Here is a 19,961-nt window from a genome sequence, read left to right as displayed (position 1 = left end):
TTCCCGCTGAAACTCCTTTATAAAGAAGTGTAAATAAACGTCACCTTCCGGAATTGTGTATAAATAAAAAGCTGTTATACCAAGGTTATTTCTTTACACAAAGATTCATTTAGACACCAGTTTTTTTAACCCGGCTGGTAAATAGAACTTAACGACCATATTTGATGTTTTTACTTTCTAATGAACACATTTTTTTTTGTAACTTTAGTTAGAGACGTGATATCAAAATGCGGGTTTTACTAAATTATTAAGCTTTGTTCTCCGCTCTTAACACCGTAAAACAACACACATGGTTGTATTTGAGTTTCTTAAAGTAATCATTCGAATAGCGTAAGTTAGAAGTAGACGCCCCCTAGCGGGTTTTAAGAAAATTTTCCAATAATATCTTTTTGATAGAAAAATAAAGCAATAAAAGAGCTTTTAAATAAAAGTTGTTTTAAAAAAATCGGTGCAGCCAAAGCCTACTTACGATTTTTCTCATTTAAGATAGAAATTCTCCCCACCACTTTATTTGACATTTGACAGAAATGGTTGTCAAAATATTTTTGTCAGGAATACTTTGTGGATTATGTCGATAATATTTTGGGATGCAAGTTATTAAAGGTTTTTTGGAAAAAATAGACTTTAAACTTTTTAAGTAGCTAGAACGCCCTCTAGCGGTTGACCAATGAACTTCAAAATATTTTCCAGCTATTTTTTTTGGGCCACTTTTATACTAATTTTTTTTTCTCAACGCTCTACGATTATTGGGGCCTGAGATACAGCCGAGGAACATTCTTAATGGGACACCCTGTACAGAGTAACAAAACAATAACTTTTTCTTAATTGTCATAGGAGACTTTAGATCATTAATATTTTTTATTAGAAAAGTGCATAAAGAGTTGACAAGCGGTAATATTGCTAAAATTTAAAGCATAATCTATTATTAATAAATATTGATCATGTAAATGTATTTTATTAAGAAAAATACTTCATATTTTATTAAAGGGGAATAGTAGTATTGTTTTGAGCTTGGCAAAATAAGGGACGAATTCTTATGAGAATATAAAGTGTTTTTTTTGCCACTTCCACATAAGCATTTGGCATAATTGCATCAGAGATTGTAGCGGGTTCTTTCTCGTGTACGCAAATTACTTTACGTACAACATAAATAGATTCTCTCTAACTTTGGCGACTCAGGGTATCCGTCAACTCCTCAATATTTGCTGTACAATTATCTACATAAATAGAAAGAAAATCGACAAAAAAATGCCGCGGGTGCCGCTCTAAGTAATTAAAGGAGGTTAGAATTCCCTATTGCCTTTTGGGTACGCTTTAAAAAGTGGATAAATCAGGTATATAGTAATGGCAACTTAGTATTATTACTTTTATAGTTAAATACAAGAAAATCATTCCCTAAAATCTAACAACCTCAGTTATCAATCACTATGATCTGGCCCGGTTATTACTTGCCTTACAAAACCGAATAAAGATAAGCCAAGTAATAGTTATTAAACACGTCTACTGCTTGCTCGACAAAACCATTAAAAGGTAGGCCTAAACAGCAACGCACACAGACAAACGCTAAAACCACAACACTGAACGCTAAAATCCCTGATCTATTACCGATACAGTTTATTATGATACCTTGTGCTACAGGACTTACAGTCTATTATGATACCTTGTGCTTACAGTCTTGTAATTGAGTACCATTAATACTGTAGGTATAATTTTCATTTGATTTAAATTACATCAGAGTTAAATAACAAGATCGACGGAGCTTCTTTTAACAAACGTTTATTAAAATAAGGTTAACTAAGAGTACAAACGTATGGTGAACAATAATCCCGAACAGCGAGCTTTGACACGGAACTAATGCTAATTTTAACCGACGATCGTATATATAGAGACAATTCACATAGTCAGCTATAATGACTATTCTAGGGATGTGACTCCAGAATACATCTCTTTTTAAATTATGACAATCCTTCACTACACTTATTTTCTTGTAGATTTTAAAGTTATCACCACAACATAATAGTAATTAAAAACAGCAGAGGTCCCAATTTGGAGCCTTGGAGAAACCCAGTATAGTCGGCACGCTTTACTCTAACACATAAGTAATAAAAGTTCCCCGGGTAAGAAACCAGCGGCTCTCAAACAATTTTTTTATTTATATTTTTATAAGATTTTTTTTTAATTTTGGGTATTAGTATTAATTTCTATAAGTGTAAGTAAGAATATTTTATTTTCTTCTAAAATAATAAAAAAAAAACCTAAATAGGCTAAAAAGACTTATTATATTTAAAAAAAAACGTTAAAAAATATAAACGGAGGAGCAAAAATATAAGCATTCAAAAATTATTGTAAGGAAGTTCACTCTTTAATTAAATATATTTAATTAAGTTTAGTCTGATTTTGAAGACATGTCAGATTTCCTAACTGTTTGAGGAGTATTTCTTCAAACCAATGTTCAAAAATATTGGTATCCATATTTCCGTGGTAGTCGTCTGTTTTTTTCGTCTAAGAGAAAATCAAACTAGCGTCGGAGATAAAGCCCTCGTCATTTCCTGCATGTAGCACAATGTACCTTTTTCCATAACTAGAACTGCTGCTGGGATAGCATTGCGTGCTACCATCTTGCCATGATGATTTTGATGAGCCTTGATCCCCTTGGCAAAAATCCAAGTTTTGTCTAGAAACACAAATTGTTTGGAATCTTCCGAGTTTTTATTTTTTAGATATTTTCTCAGAAAATTTCTTTTTTTTTGTCACTTCATGTGAAAGTTCACACAGTACTGTCCGATTATTCGTCTTTTTGTAGCGAAATCTCTTTAGAACTTTTGCCAAACTAGTTAAACTAATGTCGCAAAGTTCTTTGTCCTTTATTATTTATAGTACGGCAGCCATCGTCACGTGTTGTTTACTTTTATACATGTTATAAATAATGGTTCTAGTTCCGCTCTTAATTGTTTGGGGTAGGTCCAGACTTTTTGGATGCCGAAGGATTCTTTTATTTAGTCCATATTGCAAATCTTATGTAAAGTGCTTCTTGAGATCTGGCATGCAGCACATGTCCGCTTCTTTACTGCCAAAACAGATGTCAATAATGGCTCCATGTTATTTTTTTCTTATTTGAAATAATTATGTACTTTTCAAACTAAACGACGTTCATCCGAAGATAGAAACCGATATTTAGCAATATGTTTGTCTTCTTGCGAATCCATAATTTAAAAATTAAGAAATCACAAAGTAAATTTAATTAATAGCCTAATGATATCACTTCAAAATACCAAAACGAATAGAATAGACCACCAAAGTATTTATTTGTTTAAGCAGGCAAATTATCACCTTTCAGGTACATAATCCTCTTGACCTATTTTTTCGGCACTATATTTGGGTTTTGTACATTTTCCAGAATTTATAATCCTTTTTTAACCCAATTCTACCTTTTTTTTTACCTTATTAATTCATAATAAATATTAGGTTACACTAATAAATAATAATATTAAAATAAATTATTTAAGTATAAAAAAGCATTTCTATTAAAAAAATATTAGTACCTTTTAAAATAATAGCCAATATTACATTTAAAACCAAAAACGATTTTAAACCACTGGTAACAGTCGTCCAAACCAGTACTCGATATAAATAGTGAATAATACGGCGATAAGGAGTTCATTGTTTAACCGGTCCACTTATACCTCGAGAAAATCCGTTATGGGTAAAACGAGCCGACTATAATAAGATTTGCGAGTTTATGTAAAAGTGATTAAAATAAAAAGTTAATTAGCAAGATAAATTCAAATCTTTTTTCTACCTTAGGTCTGTGAGAACATAGTATTGGGAATTTACTTTCGCAATCTACTATAAATAGCTCCGGTAAATAAAATCTTCTACGCAAAATTTTAATTTTACTTAAGACGGATTTAAGTACAGAAGAAGTTGATTCTCAAAGTTTCGCTTAATTTTTTTTTGTTATTTAGAGAGATAATATATAAAAGACCGTTCAAAACACTTTTAAAACCTTGTGTAAAAAAACAAGCAACGTTTTGTCTAAGCATGCTAGGCTAAAATTATATTTTGGTAGCAACGGTCACTTACTAACATGAAATACGTTTTTAGATTTAGGTATACGAGTTAATTCAGAGATAAGGTAAGCGTTGAAGGTATTCTTGCCTAATAATAATGCAACAGCTCTTTAACACGCGCAAGGGAATCCTTTCCAAGAGTATTTTTAAAGCCAAACATTAAATTTTGATATTTTGGGCATTTCATAAATCTTTGTGGCTGAATTGGATTCTGACCTTAAAATGCTAAAATTTAAGTCAAATGCCTTTTCATGCCAGAAAGGCTAAAGCACAGCATAAAGAAACCAGCAGTCGCACTCCGCTCGAAAATGTAAGCGAACTAATAGCATCCTTAGCCATGCCGCAGCCATGTTCTCCGGATGCCGAGCTCACTGTTTATCGAACTGTGTTCATAGGTGTATCGCCTAGTTCAGCGCCGTACTTAGTGACTATTTTGATAGCGTTTTTACAAAGCGTAGCGGTTTTTATAAAAACTTTTATGTGTTTGTTTTGTGATTTTGATTAAAATGGCTACAGAATCGCGGGGAATGAGTCGTTGTGCGGCTGTTTTATGTAAGAACAATTCAAATAATTGTGATTTGAGTTTTGTTAGATTTCCGAGAGAATCAGAAAGGTACGTACATAGCAATAAGTTATCATGAATATCAGAATTATTATAATTTATAATAATTACTTCATATTATATAATAGAGAAAAAACAGATCTATACAGGGTGATTTTAACAGTGTTGCCATATTTAAAAGAGTTGCAAAATTGTATACTTTTACTTTAGTTGGTATTTAATAATATAACAAAAATTCGCAGATGTTAGAATTGTTGCCAACTATTTGTCTTTATTTATTGGCCTAAGAGTTTCTATTTGTTTTGAAATATTACTTTATTTGTATAATTAGTTTAAATCCTTAAACTACTATGTAGTCAGATGTTAATCTAAAAGCGTTACTATACAGAGTGTTAATTAAGTATGTACCATAAAGAATTTAACAGGCGATTGTTTGAGTAATTTTAAGACAAAAAGTTCGTATGAACATAGGTCCGCAAGTTCTCTGGCGGTGTTATTTATAACATTAAGGAGCTAATTTACCCCTAACATGATTAAATTTATTAGATATAAATTTATTAAATTTATCTTGCTAATTTTTCGAGAAAAAAAAAGTCCACTTAATTGCATATCCCTGGATCACACAAGGAATTTGGGGAAAAGTTTCTTTTGGAATTTATTATTAACTAAGCAAGATACGAAAAAAATTGAAGAGACAAAAAAGTTTTATTTGTATAATCCACAGAACATAATAAAAATTGCACAAAAGTCAGTGGCGTATATTTTAGTTGTTTAACAATTTAATTTTAACACCCTGTATATTGAGAACGAAGAATTTCTGGACATATGTTTATATGAACTTTTTGTTTTAAAATTACTCAAAGAATGGTCTCTTAAATTTATGGTACATACCTAATTAACTTCCTGCACGTATTCTTCTATATCATCGTTGTTAGATGTAGAAATGCGATGTTTATTTTTGTTTAAATATTTTGTTAATGTATGAACTTTATTAATATTAAAAAATAAATATTTGTACTATGTCAGTATTTTTATTTTACAAGATAATAATATCTAAAAAAATGTTTAAGTCCGGCTCTAGCCAAGGCAAAAGCCGCGTGGACCGTAGCGAGTGTCAGCGGCATCCCTACTATAAGCAAATATGCCGCGCCTGTGTTAGTACACATGCACCGAACTCGCTTATTCAAGCCAATGTATTTTTATTGAAGTGCGACTGCTGGTTTCTTTATGCTGTGGCTAAAGGCTTAAAAATGACAATTTGTAAATTTTCTATAAGTTTTTAATTTCAGAGAAAAAAAAGTTGGTGTTTATTACACAAAAAAAAATATAAATTAAGCATATCTCACAGGTATGTTGAAACAATGACACAAGTGTTCAAGACAACTCAAATTTGTCTTTTAGATATGATTTTTAGCGATTGAAATATAGACCAATCAGTATAATTTAAAGAAAAGTAAAGATATTGTACTGTATTATATCGTATTATATCCCAAATACTCATTTAAAATTTTCTTATTAGATCAGAGGCAGCTGACACATGTAATTCTTCAATCTTCCCATCCACGTTTAAATTTGGTGCAGGAACTTCGGCTTTCCAAATCGAAGGTGGCTGGAATGAAGATGGCAAAAGCAGATCATGGTGGGATTGGTTTTCCAACAGCTATTCTATATACATAAATAATGCTACTGGAAACACTGCCTCTGATTCTTACCATCAATACAAGCAAGATATTGCATCCATGGTGGCTATGGGTCTGCCAAATTATAGATTTTCTTTGTCATGGACCCGGATATTACCTAAAGGTAAGATTTTTTTCGAGTTAAAGGGTATTATTAGGAATCTTCTACGAATTTTTTTAAATAAGAATTATTTTAGGTTTAGCTAAATATGGTTATTCTATATTACGTACACTACTATAGCAGTAGACTGTAGAGTCAGTGTAAAAGCATTCATCTAGATAATTCTCCATATGTTTTTCTTTATAATATTAAACAAAAATAATTTTTACGACTTTATCTTTACGAAATAAGTTATTGTTAATTTGGTATTTGAACTGCTTTATTTGTCCTATATTATGCTAGAGCTCTACTACTTTACCTTTATAATTTTAGATTTTATAATTGCATCACTTAGGTAGCGAGTGCTGTGGATTAACCATCAGCCTTTACATATTCTGCTTTTTTTTATGAATTCTGTTCACCCCATTACTTTTTGCATTGGTGATGTTGATTAAGATTCCGTTGTCTATTTTTTCAAAAATGCCCTAATATGTTTTTCTGAAATTTGACTCCCTTTGAAGCTCGTGGGTAATTATTATAGGGCTTCAAAGAAAGCTTAACCGATTTTCAAAAAAAAAAACAATGGTTTGATAGTTCAAAAAGAGTTTGTCGAGTCTTATCAAACCAGTTCTTTTGTTTGAAAATCAAAAAATCATTTACCTCATTCTTTAGGTTGGATATACTGTAGAGCTTAAACGTAGTACTATATTAGCTTGAATATTGAATATATTGTATATTCATCCTCTATATATTTCAGTATTTCTTAGATTACATATATTCTATACATATATTACATGTTGTATTATAATTTCTGAGATGTTATGAAAATTTAATATTAGTCTTTTTTCTAGGCCTAAACTACAGCATAAACCAAGCTGGTGTAGACTATTACAATAATTTACTTGATGAACTAGAAGCAGCTGGAATAGAACCACTTGTAACCATTTATCACTGGGATACACCTTATGCCCTGGATTTCCTCGGAGGTTGGACAAATCCTAAAATGGTCGACTACTTCGTGGCTTACGCAGATATTGCTTTTAATCTTTTTGGAGACAGGGTATATATATTTATTAATAATTATTTATATTGTTAATTAAATTATAAAAATTACTTATTTAAAGGTTAAATTATGGGCAACAATTAACGAGCCAAAATCATTTTGCGAAGGAATTCCAAGCGTAGTGGTAAATCTTTTTCCAGAAATGCCTATTGGTACCTATGAATATCTATGTGGACACCATGCAATTTTAGCACACGCAAAAGCCTACAGATTATATAAAGAAAAATACCAAGCCACGCAGCAAGGTTCGATTATTAGGAAATAATACATTGAACCTTAGTTATATTAACGATATTTTAGGCCGAGTAAGTCTAGTATTGGACTTAGGTTATAATATGGGACTTACAAATTCTACAGTGGATGAAGACGCTGCGGAGAGAAAAAATTTATTTGAAGTAGGTATCAGAGTCAATCTTTTATCCATCATTCATCTTCATTGTCTGTCATATGTTAAAACTTTAAGCCGACGACGTGATATATATAGCGGATAAAAATTTTCTATAATTAATACACTTAGGTTCCTAAAAAAACCTTATACATTCTTCTCTAAAATTTTAATTACCATTGTATTTTAGTTTGGTTGGTTTGCTCATCCAATAGTCTATGGCGACTATCCAGATATAATGCAAGAAGTAATTGCAAATAACAGTGCACGCCAAGGATTCCCCGTATCTCGACTACCTAAGTTTACGAGCTCAGAAAAACTTCTTGTACAAGGGGCCTACGACCTCATTATGTTAAACACTTATACATCTTATATGATCACTATGGCCAATTACAGCAACTCTCCTTCATACCAAAATGATTTGCAAACAAGTACAAGCCAGTCAAGTGAATGGCTTAGTTCTGGGTTATCAACTTTTAAGGTGAAACATATTATTAAATTTTAATATAAAATTAACATGCATAATTTGAAGGTTCATCCAGAGGGTACGAGAAAAGTACTAAAATGGATAAGTGATACATATGCAAGTCCCGAAATAATAATCACGGAAAATGGATTCTCAGATAATACGGCTACGTTAAATGACACCGAGCGAATAAGCTTTATAAATGTAGGTTCAAATTAAAATATGTGCGCCACATTTGAATATTTCAATGTTTGTAGGGTACTTTGACTAATATCCGTTTATCAATGTGCGATGATGGAGTTAACGTCACCGGTTATTTCTATTGGAGTTTAATTGATAGTATGGAATGGAATAGCGGATACACGTAATAATAATAAGATTTATATATTTCCCAAAATAAATTAATTTTATTTTGTAGTGTCAAATTTGGATTAGTACAAGTAGATTTTGACAGCGAGAACCATACAAGAACATTAAAGAATTCAGCCTATTACTATAAAAATGTAATTGAAACACGTTTAGTTAATGGTTAAATTGATAAATAAAGCATTTACGCCTTATCTAAATCTAATTATTTTTCTTTTGGTGGTGACAGTGAAAAAACAAAACAAAAAATTCTTGCTTTGGATAGACAAAATTGATAGCAGGTATGTTGGTTTAGTAAGGATTGCATGACTAAAAAAATTGACTGGAATACCTCGGCACGTAATTTAAAAAGCCACGAGGAAAGTCAAAACGAATCATTTAAAGAGGTAAACTGGTCGCCGCTTTCGGCACTCTTATGAATCCTACAAAACACCGGATAAAGGTGAAGGGATAAAGGAGAAGAAGGAGGGATAAATTAATAAATGGGAGGATAAATTAATAATTAATAAAAGGGATAAATAAATAAATTTTTCTAAGCTTTCCTCATAGACTTGACCAAAAACAACGGATGCATTATTTTTTTACTTATATGTCTGAATGACTGCTCAACTAGATTGGTAATTAATTAAAAATGAAATAATCAAGGTATAAGCATTATATATAAATTTTTGGTGACAGGCTATTCTTTCTATGGCAATGATATCCTTAGTCAAAATATGATGAAAATAAAAATGATACTTCTAAAGTAAATTTTTAACGTGTATGTTGCACTGTATTTCGTACAATGCCTAAATGTGGGTTCCAGGTTTATTATTAGCCTTTATTAGGGCACGAAAAGAAAACGCAGCTTTACATCGGAAAACCCAGCTTTAGTATCGAAGGATAAATCAATGTCATTACTGACAAACTAATTTAACCTATAAACTCAATTAAAAAAAATACAATAATAATTTATAATTATGAAATAAGGACTATGAAAGAAAAGAAAGTAAAATTAGCACTTTATACTTTTTTAATAGTACATTTGATATTACCTCACATATACTTATATACTCGGTTCCCAATTTCAAATGAAATCAGTGATGGTGGCTAGATAAACAATTTTGCTAAATTCAATTTAATATCTGTGACACTTTACATATTAATTCCAAACAAAAAAGAATCTATAAATTGCGGTTAGCCGATGAATCAATAGGGAGCCTAAGTTTCGAGATGCATCGAACCACTACGAAGCATCCTGCTTCGACAGATAATAGATCGAAAGTGACGAAGCACTAGTGAATTTTAGTTTTAGGTGTTAATTTCACTAAAAAGATGATTTAACCTCTCTCCATCACAGCTGACAGCACGGTTGACTTTCGACGGAAACAGCTGGAGCTGGAAAGTGTTCTCGTCCTTTCCTAACCTACGGTTTCCTTTCCTTGACCCTTTCCTACCCCTTGCCGTTAGTACAACGTGCATTTCAGAATTAAACTTTGTGAAAGTTTCTATCCCACATTCACGTTATCCTTCATCCCATCAACACGTGGTTGTTCGTCCTTCCTATCCTTTAAATCCCTTTCCCAGACCCTTCCCAACCCCTTGGCGGTAGTAGCCGATCCTATTCACGCCGGTAACCAGGCCGGATGATGCCGGATGCATCGTGAAGAAGGCGACATCGTGCATTGAAAAGTTTCGATTGTGTGATAATTTAACATAGTGAAAGAGTCGATTCGGGAAACAGGGTACATACCCGACGATTTTCCCGAATCTCCAAATAGTGTTGGCAAATTGCCTCGTAGCAGAGCCAGCAACAAAACAACAACAAACAACTTATCTGCTGTGAAATCTTCTAAATTTATAACAAGGTAATTTTAAAATATCTTAACAAAATGAATAAAATTTAGGATTCTCTAGATCCCGTTTTGAATTGAATTGTCGAAACAGTGGGCTGCCAAGGCAGTTGTGCATATAGGTCTCCTGATGGACCCGTCATGCCCCACCGGGGTTTACCAGAGCCCAACGGCCTTAGAGAAACTGACAAGGCTCTCTGGTCTGAAGGACTTAAAGTCACTCGGTACACCGAAAGTGTTACCCAAGTATTTGAACCTGGCGCGCGTAAGTGCTGGGCACTCCCCGACTAAATGGTCAACGGTTTCATCCTCCTCACAGCACCATCGGCATTCCGGGTTGTCCGCAATACCGATAGTATGGAGATGGCTTCTTAAGTGCCAGTGACCGGTTAAAAGACCTGTCACTAGCCGAATTTCGCGTCTTTTTAGGCGTAGTAGATTTTTGGTGAGACAGGCAGAGGGCCCACCTATGTGCGCTTTGGCCTGTCTCATACCAGGGGACTCAGTCCATCTTCGGTGGGTCCACTTGTCCAGCAGACCCTTCAGTGACGCGACCGCAACGCATTTGGCGATACCAACTATGGGTTCCGGCCCCATCGGCACATTCGCGGATCCCAGTCTGGCAAGAGAGTACGCTTCCTCATTACCTGCATGGCCTGCATGGCCAGGTATCTAGATGAGCTGGACCCTGCAGCCAACCTGTACCAGTTTTTTCAGGACTTTTATGCACTCTAGTACAAGCTCGGAGCTTACCTTTGCGGTCGTGATAGCCTTAATGGCAGCTCTGCTATCCGAGCATATTGATACGACTGTATTGCGGTGTCCGCAGCTTAGGATTTTCTGTCCGCATTTTAATATAGCGAATACTTCGGCCTGGAAGACAGTGGTGTGCTCCCCCAGCGAGTATGCCCTACTGGTATGTGGGATCTCACCACAAAGCCCTGATCCAGCTCTGTTATTGATTCTGGAGCCATCTGTGTACCAGATGGTCCCCCTATTTAGCAATGCAGGTCTGTTGGAATGCTGCTACTCCTCTCTGCCTGCAATGTGCGTCACGAATCCCTCGCAGTCCACAGTCACTGGAGCCATGCAGTCACTGCCCATCAGAAGGAGAGGATATTCCTGTATGGCCCGTGACCAAATTTTTGCGTGACCGGTCTCACCAGCACGTAGTTCGCCGAGGACGTATAGCCTGTATGCAGTCCTCATTACCTCGAATTGCACAACGAGGTCCAGAGGCGGAAGTCTCAGCAGAGTCTCAAGCGCTCTAGTTGGCGCCGTCCGCATGGAACCCGTTATGCAGAGACATGCAAGACGTTGGTCTCTGTCCAGTTGAGCACGAATTTTCGCTTTCTCCGTACATGGCCACCAAACGATAGCCCCGTATGTGAGAAGAGGTCTCACAATGCGCGAGTAGATCCAGTGGAGGATCTTAGGAGACAGACCCCAGGTATTGCCGAAAGCCCGCCTGCAGGCACATAGCACGCAGGTGGCCTTCTTCATTCTGGTGTCTGCATGATCGTGCCAGAAGAGGGATCTGACTTGATTCCCAGAAATCGAACTGTCCTGGAGTAATGCAGCTGCACGCCACCTAGAGATATAACAGGGGGCGTGCCAAAGTTACGTCTCCTCGTGAATAGTAGGAGCTCTGCTTTTTTGGGGTTAATCCTGAGACACCCCGAGAGGCACCATATGTCCACCATACGCAGGGCTCTCATCATAGGGCCCCGCATTGAGACGGCGTCTCTCCCTGGGTAAAGGATTACCAGATCATCAGCGTAGGCCTGTGTGTATAGGCCAGCATTGTTTAAAAGATTTATCAGGCTGTCGACCACAAGGCACCACAAGGTAGAGGACCATACTCCTCCCTGCGGGCATCCCCTAGCCGCCAACGTTTCGACAATCTCGTTGTTGAGCTGGGCAAATACATGACGTCTCGAGAGCATGGCCTCTATCCAGCTAACGCCCCTTCAATGTCTAGAAAAGCACCCAGACAGGCCACTACCCAGAGCACCCTCTACCTTCCTCACGAGGTGGTGTAAGGTCAGGTTCGTGGATTTGCCCGCCTGATAGGCGTATTGGTGCACATGCCGTGGTTTGTTGACCAGGATACTTTCCTTAAGGTACCGATCAATCAGCCGCTCCATCGCCTTCAGCATAAAGCTGGTAAGGATGATAGGTCGGTACGATTTGGGATCTGTAAAATCGCTTTTTCCGGGTTTCGAAATGAAGACGACTTTCACTTGACGCCATAACTTTGGGACGTAGCCCTGAGCAAGGGACGTCCTAAATAGTCTAACTATGTGTGGGGTTGGTACTTTTAACCCATTTTGCAAAAGGCATGGATATAATCCATCCATGCCCGGAGATTCGAAGGGGTGGAATATCTTGATTGCCCATTTCACTCTCTCGTAGGTAATTATTCTTCTAGCAGTCTCGAACTCTAAGCGAATCGGAGCCCGAGAACAGCTAGGAGGATTGCGAGATGAGTTGAGAGAGAGTTAGATCCCGTTTAAAGCGTAATTAATCCTGTAACAGGAAAATTATTTTAATATATGTTACAGTAAATATTATAAATTGAATAACTATCAACAAATTTACTAATTTTCTATTTGCCTTTGAAAATTTCAGACTTCAAGATTTGTATAGGATAGGATCCAAAATGGTTCATGCATTGAAACTGCATAAATTGTTCTTCTCTCAGGGTTAGCATCACATTTTGAGAATTTTTTGACATTGAGGCCGTCAAAAAGGCTATAGAGGAGCAAGATGAATTCTGCCTCATATTGAGCTTTACTAGGTACTTTATTTTGGGATCCAATATGTACAAATAAAACGCATATTTTGAAGTATTAATTTTTAAAATTATTAAAAAAAAATTAAATCTTACCCTATTTTGCCATATTGTCCCTCTAGGATCCTATGTTATTACTAAAGACCTGGGTGGAGTTTTTAACTTTTAATCCGTGAGCATATTCTGTTGTCCGCTACTGGTCTATGTAATTTAAAGTAGTCAGTTCTTTATATTTTTTATTTATTATTTTTAAATGAAATGTCCTAAACATTTTGAACTAAAAGAAATATAAAGATATTATTTTATTGATTTCAAATATATCATACAAAAAACCATTTGGCCACACAACAGTGATGACAGTCTAAGAGACACATTACTTAGTTAAGTATAATTTTTTTTTACTATGAAAAAACTAAATTGTTAATTAAAGAGCTTGGTTTAACCGAAGCAGTTTATCTTAATTAAGCTTAAACTTACACTTCTGGTGGGGTCCTCCCTGTGGCTTAAGGCTTCTGCTTGAATTGGGCTTGAATGAATTTGAAGTAAAATAATTTTACCATGCATAGAATTATTTATTACTCAGATTTTCATGCTTTTAAAGCTTAAGAATCTGAACCCAAGTATTAAACATATTGGGCACAGATTTAATACAACAACTTCTTCTTAGAACCAGTTTCTTACTTTTGTTGTTTGCATGTGAACATTTTTACAAAAAAGTTTATTGCAATAACTATTTATGCAAATGCTATGTCGCCACTGTCCTACATTCAATTCAAAGTTTTTACTGCTTATTTCTCAGTTCTTTTATAACAATATAATTACCTGCTCTTTTAGAAACTTCTTGTACCCCAGGTCACTGCTGCTCAATGTTTCCTATATCACAGCCGACATACAAAACACGGAACTAAACAACTGGAAAAATTTTGTGTGGAATATGAGATCTTTCGGAAAATTTTATAAATGAAAGTTATTCGGCAGAAGTAAAAAGAAAGCTTATGCGCGCTAAAGAACTATGAAAAATGGCTACCTTGCATATGATATAATTAGATGCTTGACTTGATCCTTAAGTAGTCTTACATTCTTAGCGCTATCTAAATTTCAAGGAGTAGAAGCTTGTTAGTGTTCTGTAAATTCCCCAAGCTTTCAAGGCCCTGGGCTGCGATTCTAAAATCACGACTCGATCTCGATACGATCACGACTTCGAATTCGATCGCGACTCAGTCGCGAGAATCTCAGACGAAAAACTCGAGAAAGGACGAGAAGGGTGATTCTAAATTTCAATCGTCGGCTAAACTCGTTTTATTCGATTTGATTTAAGTTTCTTGGACTGGGATTCTAAAATTACGATTCGATAAGATTACTCGATATGACTAATTCTAAATAAAATTTTCAATCGTGACTGTCTTCCGAATTGCCTAGTTTTTAACGATTTGTCGACGACACGCTTGGGTATATCGTATACACCAGACGATATAGTTTCCTTACTTCCTTTTCCTTTTCCTCCTTTCCTACTTCTTCCTTATTTAATACGTCCATAATGTGTAAGCATAATAATTTATTGATTGTTTACCAATAGTATTACCAGGTTTTCATTAGTATATTAAGAAGCTTTCTTAAACAAAACTAATAGATCTAATTCAACCCTATTTTCCACAACCTTCTGTTAAAAATAGAGGCAGATAAAGTTACCATTGGATGAGCAGTTTTGGTATGTCAAGATTCCGATTAGATTCAAGATGTTACTAAAAAAGCTAAAAAAGCATTGGACAAGATTTTAATCTTGGAATTAGGAAAACTACTACTAGCGAACTACTGCAAGTTCCTGGATCCATAAAATTACTGAAATTATTAACACCTTGCTGATCAATTCATTAATTTTCCAAATATAAGAGATGAGAGATAAATTTTAATAAATTAACTACTACAGTCCTTTTGATTGCACCCATATTGCCATATTAAAAGCAAAAGTGGATGAACACAACTAGTTGTGATTTTCCATGAATCCAATTATTATTTCCTAATGGGTAGTAGTGGTTTTAAGCGACATTTTTTTATTTTAAAGAAATAATATAGGCATATATTTAAATAAAGAAACACAGAGGCAAAAAAATTAACAAAATAAATGAAAATTCTTAGTGTTTATCAATAGAAAAGACAACTGACATTTCCATCTAGCAAATGTTAGGGAGAATAACAAATATATACAGTAATTACTAGAGGATGACGTACATGACGCCTCGCCTGTTGGTAGTAGAGATGCGCAGAATTTATAAAATATCGATGGGCTCTATATGAAATATATAGGCAAACACATATAGACTTTTAAAAATTCAAATTTAAAAAAAAAAAACTAGGACATTATAAAACATAAATTTGTAGGTTATTTTTTTTTATGTGCAGTAAATAAAATTGTAATAAGACAAACGATTTTTAGGTTTCAATATAAATCGAATGAATTGGTAAGAACCGGCGGTACTCTTTTGGTTGACAACTTTGATTAAAAAATTGGTTATCAGCAATTGAAGACTTGATGTTGAAAATTTTGAAATTTGGCACACAAGCAACCTAAACACTACTTTTTGGCCCCTAGCTCATTTTACAAAGTTTCAAGATGGCAGCGAGACGTCATTTTTAAAAATAAAATCAAATAGAAAAGGGGGTTATCGTTTGAAAGCTCCCTTTGAATGCTTTATAATCCTAGAATATTAAGTCATTACTTCTACCCATAACAAAATGCAGCCTTTCAAAATCTTATTTTTCGCATTTATATATATATTTTTTTTAAATAGACTTGTTCAGATCTAATTTGTTTGTAGGTATGTTGTTGTTTCTAGAGTTTCTATTTTTGTCAATATTAATGACACATTATTTCATTATCATCATAAAAGTTACTGTTCCACACAAAAACTTTGATTTATCAATACCTTTAAAAGCGGATAATATCAAAAGGAGAGAATATTTTTGCTATTTCGTTCAATGCAATTTTATTTGTACCTAAGTTAAATCGAGAATGCCTGATCGTAGCCGATCGATAGTTCTAGCCTGGACACTTATCCCCGCTTCCATCGATACCTCACAACAGAAGCCGAAATCATGCGAGGCGACGACCGCATCGCGATGGCAAAAATTCCGCGCTGAGGCACATATTTTGCGTTGATTCGAAATAATATTTTACTGCAGTTATTATTGTAGTTTATAGTAAGATTACGCATTTAAAATTTTAAAGTACCAAACTATTTTGATACTCGCTTTGAGTTTTAAAAAGAATAAAAATTCGGTATTTAAATTAGGTGGGTAAATTGACAATTTTATTTTTAACTTACATTTTAGAATCTTAATTTTATTTAGAATAATGCCTACCTCTTACTGCATTCCTGTTTAAGCTCAGAAAAAATTAAAATGGATTTTAATTTTTTTTTTGGTTTTTTTCATCTTCGGAATCATTAAAATTTTCGATTTTTTAAATAAGCAACAAAAATTTGGCGTAGGTACCTACCTAATTTTGTTTTCGGCATTAACATTTTTACGAAAAAGTAATACAGCAATGCAAAAACTTTCCCATAGCAACCAAGATAACCCACAAAAGTGTCAAGAATAAGTTTTTGAAAATTTGTTTTTTTTTTCGATAATCTTCAAAACCACATAAAATATAATATATATATTTTTTTATATGGCATATTCTTTTACAAGTAAATAATGTGCAACTTTGGGGTAAATTATTTATTTTCGTATTTTGAGGGTAGACGAATTTGAAACACTGTTTATCCAATAAAATAAATAATAAAAAATATTTAAAACATTTATCATATACCTAAAAATACGTAATAATAAAAAAAAAATTATCTTGTAAAATGTAAAATATTAGGTCCCGCGGTATCTCCACTTAGTCGTTCCACTGTACGGCGTGCGCCACCAAATCTCGGCTTCAATTTTGACGCCACGAAACCAGTGTCACGGCTAGAACTCTCGATCGGCTACGGCCGTAGCCGATCGATAGTTCTTGCCTGGACACTTATCCCCGCTTCCATCGATACCTCACAACAGAAGCCGAAATCATGCGAGGCGACGACCGCATCGCGATGGCAAAAATTCCGCGCTGCGGCACATATTTTGCGTTGATTCGAAATAATATTTTACTGCAGTTATTATTGTAGTTTATAGTAAGGTTACGCATTTAAAATTTTAAACTACCAAACTATTTTGATACTCGATTTGAGTTTTAAAAAGAATAAAAATTCGGTATTTAAATTAGGTGGGTAAATTAACAATTTTATTTTCAACTTACATTTTACAATCTTAATTTTATTTAGAATAATGACTACCTCTTACTGCATTCCTATTTAAGCTCAGAAAAAATTAAAATGGATTTTAAATATTTTTTTTTGGTTTTTTTTGATTATCTTCGGAATCATTCAAATTTTCGATTTTTTAAATAAGCAACAAAAATTTGGCGTAGGTACCTACCTAATTTTGTTTTCGGCATTAACATTTTTACGAAAAAGTAATACAGCAATGCAAAAACTTTCCCATAGCAACCAAGATAACCCACAAAAGTGTAAAGAATAAGTTTTTGAAAATTTTTTTTTTCGATAATCTTCAAAACCACATAAAATATAATATATATATTTTTTTATATGGCATATTCTTTTACAAGTAAATAATGTGCAACTTTGGGGTAAATTATCCATTTTCGTATTTTGAGAGTAGACGAATTTGAAACACCGTTTATGTATATTTTTCCAATAAAATAAATAATAAAAAATATTTAAAACATTTATCATATACCTAAAAATACGTAATAATAAAAAAAATATATTATCTTGTAAAATGTAAAATATTAGGTCCCGCGGTATCTTCACTTAGTCGTTCCACTGTACGGCGTGCGCCACCAAATCTCGGCTTCAATTTTGACGCCACGAAACCAGTGTCACGGCTAGAACTCTCGATCGGCTACGCTACGGCCTGATCCATGTCCCCTTGCTGAAAAAATTGAAATTATTTTCATGTAAATAAAATGGCGGCGCGACGCCATTTTGAAGTTTGTCAAAATGAGTTAAGTTTAAAAGCATTAAAAAGATAAGAGAGGGGGATCATTAAGAGCCGCACTGTATATTTTATTTTCTTTTTTCTTTAAAATTATACTTTTTTCTTTATCGCACGTGGCTCCTTGCCAAGGTGTTACTGTGAAACGGGTTCTTCCCCAAGGAGAGTTTTCTCAAAATAAAATGATTTTGATATTCCAGTGGTAATGTTAATTTTTCTAACAGATATTTCCGGATTTTTAGTTAAAACTACATATTTTCTTTTTCTTTAATGTTGGGCTTATTATTTCTTGACAATACTAATTTCTTCAATGCACCATACTGCTTAAGATCCGAAGTCAATTGTCAAAATTTTTGTATTAGGTTGTTTTCTCTTTAGATAGTTATTTTAAATACATACGACGAGTATCAACGTTGTTGCTGTAATATAGTATATACCACAAAAAAACAATTTTAACACTTCAATAAAATTATTTTGACATTTTGTCAGAGCGATCATTTCACCGCCTATTACACCAAAACATTTAAGATTTAATAAAAACCCATTTTTCCAATTTAAATATTGTAGAATGATAATGTATTTTATGTCGCTATATTCGTTATAAAATATGCTATTCAATACAAGGTTTACTTTTTTACGCGCCATATAAAAAAATAAAGTTGATGATGGTTTCTCCGAAAGGAAATGTCGTACGGTTTTTTTTGTAGAGCTTAAAAGGTAGTCATGAGAAAGTATCTTTCATTTTTCCATATTTTTTTTAATAACATTGGAAAAAAATTAAAACGAAATCAGCAAATTTCGGTTTTTTAGGCCGCATATTGCATTAATTTTCTTATTTCCTCATGATTGCTTAGAATGTTCGCTTCTTAAACATTTCTTATATTTTAAGAATGGAGATATATAAAATTATATATCTGACCAGTAGTAATGAAATAAACATTTTCTTGGTGTTTTTTTTCTTCAAATTCGTTACAATTAATGTTTATTTCAATGAAAAAATTGTTGATCATCATATAAATACAATATTCTATAAATAAATGATTTGTTCTAAAACTCTAAAAAAATTTAAGTTTTGTACAAAAATCTAAGTCCATTAAGTGCAACAACACTTTTTTCTACAGGGTTTACACAATTTATCTACAGGGAGCCTCCTGAAATATGATGTTAATTAAATAAGAAAAATAACTGATTTAAAATCTAAGCAATAATTATACTTTTTTTTATATTTAGTTACTTATATTTATCCTATCCTATTCTAATAAAAATCCATTAAGTGGAATAAAACTTGTTTAATTTAAAATGAATTTACTAACTCCGTAAAACATAAAAGAATAATTAATTTACTCACCACGGGTAATACTCTCCCCAGTTCCCACTTATACAGGGTGTTTCAAAAGTCATGGTCCAAACTGAAAAGGGGTGTAGGGGAGCCTATTTGGAATCAAAATAACCCCCTATGTTGTTATCCGATTTTTGATGGTTTAGAAGTTATAGCTGTTTTTCACTTTTTTGCTATATTTTACTTCTGGCTTAAAAAAATATTTTTTTTTAGTGTCTGAGGATTTATTTTTTAAATATATTTTTTTAGTATTTTATTTTAA

At 33.6% G+C, this 19,961-nt stretch overlaps 1 protein-coding gene across 1 annotated transcript in view; it reads left to right on the top strand.

Annotated features, from left to right (window-relative positions):
* Positions 1–8,885, top strand: part of LOC126750726 (myrosinase 1-like) — a 38,731-nt gene extending 29,846 nt beyond the window's left edge. The window contains exons 2-9 of the mRNA XM_050460438.1: positions 6,152–6,435; positions 7,263–7,471; positions 7,536–7,719; positions 7,775–7,869; positions 8,050–8,340; positions 8,392–8,529; positions 8,583–8,689; positions 8,744–8,885. Coding sequence (XP_050316395.1) covers positions 6,152–6,435; positions 7,263–7,471; positions 7,536–7,719; positions 7,775–7,869; positions 8,050–8,340; positions 8,392–8,529; positions 8,583–8,689; positions 8,744–8,858 — 1,423 coding nt within the window. The 3' untranslated portion in view covers positions 8,859–8,885. The remainder of the gene's footprint in view (positions 1–6,151; positions 6,436–7,262; positions 7,472–7,535; positions 7,720–7,774; positions 7,870–8,049; positions 8,341–8,391; positions 8,530–8,582; positions 8,690–8,743) is intronic.
* The last annotated feature ends 11,076 nt before the right edge of the window (positions 8,886–19,961 follow it).

This window comes from Anthonomus grandis, chromosome 2, assembly GCF_022605725.1.
Source record: "Anthonomus grandis grandis chromosome 2, icAntGran1.3, whole genome shotgun sequence".
In the NCBI taxonomy this organism is placed as follows: domain Eukaryota; kingdom Metazoa; phylum Arthropoda; class Insecta; order Coleoptera; family Curculionidae; genus Anthonomus; species Anthonomus grandis.
Note: the sequence above shows the minus strand (reverse complement) of the source record. Positions and strands in the feature narration are given on the sequence as shown.